Consider the following 6,687-nt stretch of genomic DNA (forward strand, 5'->3'; position numbering starts at 1 on the left):
AGTGTTACGGGGCTGACAAGACGTGAGACGTGCGGATCCATATGCAAGCTTTATTAACATGAGAGGAGGTCAGAAACACAGGCAGGGTCGAACGGTGGCAAACAGGTATATGGCGGGCAAGACACAAGAATAGTCCTAGGGCTAGCGTAGGTCAACGATTGGCGAACAGGATCACAAGGGCGAGACTAAAGGGATAAATCCAGGAAAACAGGCAAAGATCAGAAACCGAGAAAACAGACAAGGCAAGACTAGGCTGGGCTGGGCTAGGAAGCTAAAGAGGGCTCTGTAGAGTAGCTATCACTGCTGGCGATAAGCGCATACAATACTCGGCAGAGAATGGTTGTTTGAGTGAGTGTATTTATAGTGAATGTGTGATTGATGACAGCTGTGTGCAATCAGTGCTGTGTGCAATAAGTGCTGTGTGCAATCAGTGAAATGGCTGATGGGATATGTAGTCCGGGATGACATGCAACAGTTTGTGTTGTGCGAAAGTCACTGTAATGGAAGGGTGACCTCTGGTGGTGATTGAACGGAAGTCCATGGACAGGATTCGTGACAGTAGTGATATAATTTTAAGTTTAAACAAGCTATATTGTTATATATCGTTATATTTATATAGAAAAAAATATGTTTAATTTTTAAGGTCACGCTCGATTTTAATTCTAATGCTTTTAGAATGACCACATTTTAAAATATCATTTGTTTACTATAGAAAATGATGGTAACAGGGTTGACATTGTAAGATCACCCCCTACTGAAAAACATATCAAAACAAAGTTTTTCGATCACTTAACATGACATTGTATAATACAACTAATTTTGTAAATAATAAGACCATTAAAAATCATTGAAATATTATTTGTTTAAATTCAATACATTTGAAATGTTTATAGCCTGCTATATTAGCCTGCTATTATTATTTATTATTTTATATTTATACTTTTAATAAACAGGGCAGGGGCCACAAAATGTAAGTCATGCAAATGGTTAAGCATTTCAAGTGGAGCTGATATTATTAATATTATCAGCCTACTGATTATTAACAAATCAAAAATATTGTACATGAGTTTAAAACTCTTGAGAAAATAATTTCACATTTGAAAATTCAATATATGGTCAGTGTTTTTATTTCCATCCTCTTTATTCTTAGTAAACATACATGTGAATAATGAAACAAAACAGAAAATAGTTTTCACTGGAGAGAGAGAGAGAGAGAGAGAGAGAGCGAGAGAGAGAGAGAGAGAGTGAGAGAGAGAAAGGAAGGGGAAGATAAGGAGAAATCAGTGAATGAACAGTTTGAAGGACACTTGTCTGGTTTTATAGTTTCTCCTTCTTTATGTTCATGTTTATTTTAAAACCAAAAGAATCAAGGTCCTCACTCTTTTACTTTAAAGAACAGTGATAATCTGTTGCTTGGCAAAACTTCTTTTAAAATACCTGAGCAGGACAAGACTGAGGATAGTAATGGTCATCTGAAGCTCAAACTCAACTCATTTTGTTTATGATTCATACCACTTGTAAACAATATATTGTGATAAAGTGGGATCTTATCTGCTGAGCCCTTTGTGGCCAAATTGTTCTATTTTCATCCCTTTGTGCTTTGATCATTCATCTGTGACATCATGACCTACCTCATTGATTCATAACATGAATGCATTTTGCTGTAGTTAAGAGCTTATTTCGACTGGTTTCATACACTTTTAAAAACAAAGGTACTTTATTGGCATCCATGGATTTCATTAAGAACCATCATCCATGAACATCCATGAAATCTTTCCATTGCATTGAAGTTTTTTTATATATATTGAAGAAAAAAGAGAATGTTCTTTAGATTTTTAAAATTTTCTTCTTTTCTTTAAACTGTCGCAATATACCAGTCCATAATCTATGATAACTCTTCCTCCAGTGAAAAAGTCTATCCCTTGTTGTCCATTTGTTTAGAACTGTTTTGGACTTTATTCATTTGTAAACGGTGCTTGATCTGTGCATATTTCTCTCCTGATTCAGATAAGAAAACTTTTTCACTGCAGAAAGCAATATTATGGATAGAGGACTCATATTTTAGCCGGAAGCAAAGTTAAAAACTTGATGAATTTCTTATGTCTTTCTTGTGGGTTATTGAGAAGTTTTTTTTATCAGCTGTTCTTTTATCAGAACTCTCATTCTGACGGCATCCATTCACTCCAGAGGATCCATTGGTGAGCAAATGATGTAATACTGAATTTCTCCAAATCTGTTCCGATAAAGAAACAAACTCATCTACGTCTTGGATGGCCTGAGAGACTGAGGAAATTCAGCAAATCAAACATTTTTTGATGAACTATTCTTTTAAGAACTGTTCACTGAAAAATCATTTGGGGAACCAAAAACAGTTCTTTATTGCTTCTTTATTTGTAAGACTGTAGAGAAGTGCATGCATACATTTTGTGTGGATACAAGAGTTTTAAACATCGGACAGCAAATGTACGTGAGCTAAGTTCTCACCTACACATCTCCCTCCTCCCTCTCCTACCGTTGATGAAGCCTGTTCAAACTGCAACCTTGTAACTGTGCTTGCTTTTTTCTTTTTCCTTAGTCGCTCAGGCTATTTTTGACACCCAGCAACAGTGCTCATTTATTTCAAACCGCTTTCAGATTTCTATAAGATTCTAAACATATTGCTCAAGGACAGACAGATCCATATGTGTTTGGTGCACTTCAGTAACTTTTAAAGAACACCATTGCATATGTTGTTACATTAATTGAGAATACTATGGGGCATCAGATGCCTTTTTGTCCTGGGGTTAAATAAGCGTGAGTCACACTTCCTGTTTGCAATATTTTACATCCTATGTAGTATCTGACTGCCTTTATACTGTCTTTTCCCCCTTTTTATGTCCAGCCTGTGCAATTATGGCAATTACGGATCAAATAACAAAGCCTTTAGGAGGCTGGATGATAGGAACAAGGACAGAGGGGACAGACTGTTGGACAGCCACAGCATTTGACGTCGTTCAGAACATATGGTATCAATATTGATGAAAAGTTTTGCTGGATGATGTGAACCTGGCCCCTGGGAGACAGATCTCTGCAGAGAGGGAACTGTCACCCTAACCCTTGAGCTCCCACTGGACTTTTTTGTTTATTACGTGGGTGGCACGGCCATCTGCTGAAATCAGAAAGATGGGGGATGGGATTTCTTGGAGAAAATGTGTAATGCTCATAATCTGTTCACATGTACGTCTTTTTAATATGCATTGAACTTTGGTCATGTTCGAAGAAAGGAAAGAACACTTGGGTAATTATCTCACATTGAATCCCGAACATGATGAAATAGTAGCTTTCCAGGAAAAATCTAAATTCAGCTCAGATGGCTGGTCTTCTTGTCTTATGTTGTGTATGGCACACAAAAAAACATCATAATTTGTACTCCATATTCTGGACAATATGGATAACTTTGTGGCTACAGAATTGTTACCTTTGTGATCAAATGTTAGTTTTGGTAAAGAAATGAACAATAAGTTTCACTTGTAGTATCCCTGTCTTTGTGTCTTTTCTACACATATTCTTTTTTTATTTGGGGGTTTATACTAGAAGCTGATACTTGACCATCTCTGTATCTCTGCACCCATGGCAACGGAGCTGCAGTATCTTAGTAACAAAATTTGCGCATTGCAAGAGATGCAAAATTATGGTTGTTCTCAAGCACACCACCAATTTGAACCCAACAGAAGAAGTCATAACATTTAACCTCTATCCCAATGAAGTGACTTTTATTAATATCCTAAAACTAAAAGTAACCATCCACCATTTTGTGTAGAAAACTAAGAATGGAAACTCACTTGTCATTGCTTTCACACCTTTAGAGCACATTAAATCACTTGGAAGGTCACGTTGCCTGATTCTTTCTGGTTTCAAGAAACATGTTTCACCTTGTCATCTTCTTGAAAATTGTAAACCTGATCTGTGTGGGATGGAAATGAGTTCATGTTACCAACAAAAAAATAAAAAAAAATGAGAGGAAAGTTAATATTTCAAATTTCAGGACAATTAAGAGTGTACATGTATTGTTTCAGTCGTTCATGGTGATCAGAGAATAATACGTTTTAATGGCCCGATTGTGACGTGTATTTGAGTGGGAGGACAGGAAAATTACTCTCCTTATAACCCAGTGCAGCATTACCCTTCTAAACCACAAAAATAGCTCCAACGCCTCCATTTTCCTCTCTGCTAATGAAAAGAACTAACCTTGTTTATTTTGAGAGAAAATTCAACTATTTATAGACAGGCATATAAACATTTGTTTAATTTTAAACAAATGCAAATGTTAACCTAACATATATTCATTTGATTTTTGTTGAAAGCGATCACAGTCACAACAAAACAAATTAAAAAAGGCTTATACTGAATGAATAGTTCACACAAAAATGAAAATTCTGTCATCATTTACTCATCCTGATGTCGTGCCAAACCTGTATGCACATCTTACTTCTGCTGAACACAACAGAAGATATTTTAAAGAATGTTGAAAAGAGTTTGGGTTCCCGTTGACGTCCATTTGTATTTTTTGTCCATACAATGGAAGTCAATGGAAACCAAAGCCGTTTAGTTACCAACATTCTTCAAGATTTCACACAAAGAAAGCCTAAGTCTTAAAGTCTCAGAAAACCAAAGAATGTAAAATATTCCAGCATCATCTGATATGCTTGTCAGTGTGTTCAGCTACTCCTGTCACACCTACATCCATCTGTTGCACTGCCCACAAGCCCTCTGTGCCAACACTGACCATCAATGAGCTCATCACTTCCCTGCTGGAGCTACACTAGGCTAAATTCACACTTATCATTTGACAATACACTACATGCCTTTATAATTAACACACAGATCCTTTCACACACATAGCAGTAATAAATCAGACGCTGACTCAAACAGAACTTCCTACTCGTTTTGCCATTGTTCTAAATCAAGTGAGATGACCAGTCCATTGATGAAATAATGTTAATGAATGGCCTGCAAAAACACAAGCCTTTTTGGTACACTCTAATTAGCATTTAAAGGTATCAGTTTTCATATTGTAGTCGCTCTGTTACTTTTTATTCATTAACTTCTTCCTGTCTTTACTTTTTGTCAATGAAGTAAATTTAAATGAGGTAAAATGAGGTCAATTTAAATCTACAGGACAACTTTAAAGCTTGTAGTAAATACGTAGGATTTCCAAAACGAACAGTAGTTCCAAAGTACAGTGGCCCCAAAATAACAACCAAAAAATTATATAAATGTGACATTTATTTTGGTCAACTTTAACCCTTAAATGTGACTGTAATAATGGTCCTTTCAGCTAATAGCAAAAAAGGTAAAACTCAGCATGTGTGCACCGGTGTTACACTGTCACCATGTGGAGACACCTGAGCATTTCATTTATACTTACTATAAACACTCACAATCAAGAGAAATTTTGACCAAATTATTAGCACGTACACCAAACGGGATGTATTTTTTAGCCTACAGACAAGAAAGGAAAAATAAAGAAGAAGAAGATCATAAAAAAACAAAGATGTGAAGGGAGGATCAGAATTTCTTTTCTTTAATGTATTAATTTTAGACCGTAATTTTTTACTTTAACAATGAAATTATGCAAAAAATATTGTATAATCTTGTAGTCTGAGTAAACAAGCAGAAGTACAGAATTCAATAAGCATTAGAGAAAATGCAACAATTTACGTAAAAATTGGTTTCACAAATGTTTTAAATAAAAATTTGTTCTCATTTAAGGCTTATAGAAACCTGGATTTTTCTTTAGTTTGTTAGTGTTTTCTGAAATTACTCAGTATTACACTAGATACATGTAATTACAAAAGTTCTTTGGAATGTCTATTGTATGTAGGTTCGATAATTCTTCCTATTTTTTTTTGTTTTGTTAGCTAATACTAATACCAAATTATATCTTGACGTTTCTTTCTGAAATATCTGCAGCAGACATGTGTGTGTTTTTGGTGTGTGTGCTTGTATGCTGCATGTATGTGTGAGAATGAGTCCACGGTGACAAAGTGAGAGGAATGAATGTTCAGATGCTTTAGCGCTTCCCAGAATAGGCCTGCGGCCACCGGCCTGCAGTCAGCCTCAAAAAAAGATCATTTCACATCATTAGGTGGTGATTTGTGGAACTGTGTTGCAACACACAAAAGCAGAAATAGACTGAATAAAGATATTCTTGTATATACTGTATTCATACAGTGTTTTCCCTATGTTTGTCTCTCCATCTCTCTCTCCTCAGAAAGCATGAGGCCCAACATAAACAGAGAGACGCAGAACAGAGCTGGTCTGGTAGTTCATGAGAGGATTGACAGACACCATCTCCAGATCGAGGACGTACTCCTTCGGGCCAGTCACTGCTCTGGCCAAAACCAACATGGCACTGATGTTGTTGATTTGCTACGAACAAGAAATGACAAAAATAAATGAGTCCAAAAGTATGAGACCACATTGCAATTCTGAGATTTTTCATTTAAACACAAACTGAAAGTTTTGCGATTTTCAAAGCTTAAAACCTAGCTTCAAACAAAGAAGTGAACACGTTAAATAGGACAAAAATATTAAAGATTCTGCACTATTTTGAATCACTAACCAATATAAACAAATATGTGATCGAGTATAAAAAAAAAAAATAAAAAAAATAAAAAAAAAAAATATATATATATATATATATAT

General features: G+C 35.6%; 1 protein-coding gene across 4 annotated transcripts in view; it reads right to left on the reverse strand.

The window, feature by feature from the left end:
* Nucleotides 1–5,684: 5,684 nt before the first annotated feature.
* Nucleotides 5,685–6,687, reverse strand: part of LOC107715337 (EGF-containing fibulin-like extracellular matrix protein 2) — a 14,823-nt gene continuing 13,820 nt past the window's right edge. For 3 of the 4 annotated variants that reach the window (XM_016521439.1, XM_016521438.1, XM_016521437.1), the window contains exon 11: nt 5,685–6,411. In XM_016521439.1, coding sequence (XP_016376925.1) covers nt 6,250–6,411 — 162 coding nt within the window. In that variant the 3' untranslated portion in view covers nt 5,685–6,249. The remainder of the gene's footprint in view (nt 6,412–6,687) is intronic. The other variant, XM_016521436.1, reaches the window with a different exon arrangement.

The sequence above is a fragment of the Sinocyclocheilus rhinocerous genome, unplaced genomic scaffold (assembly GCF_001515625.1).
Source record: "Sinocyclocheilus rhinocerous isolate Xijiao unplaced genomic scaffold, SAMN03320098_v1.1 scaffold299, whole genome shotgun sequence".
Classification (NCBI taxonomy): domain Eukaryota; kingdom Metazoa; phylum Chordata; class Actinopteri; order Cypriniformes; family Cyprinidae; genus Sinocyclocheilus; species Sinocyclocheilus rhinocerous.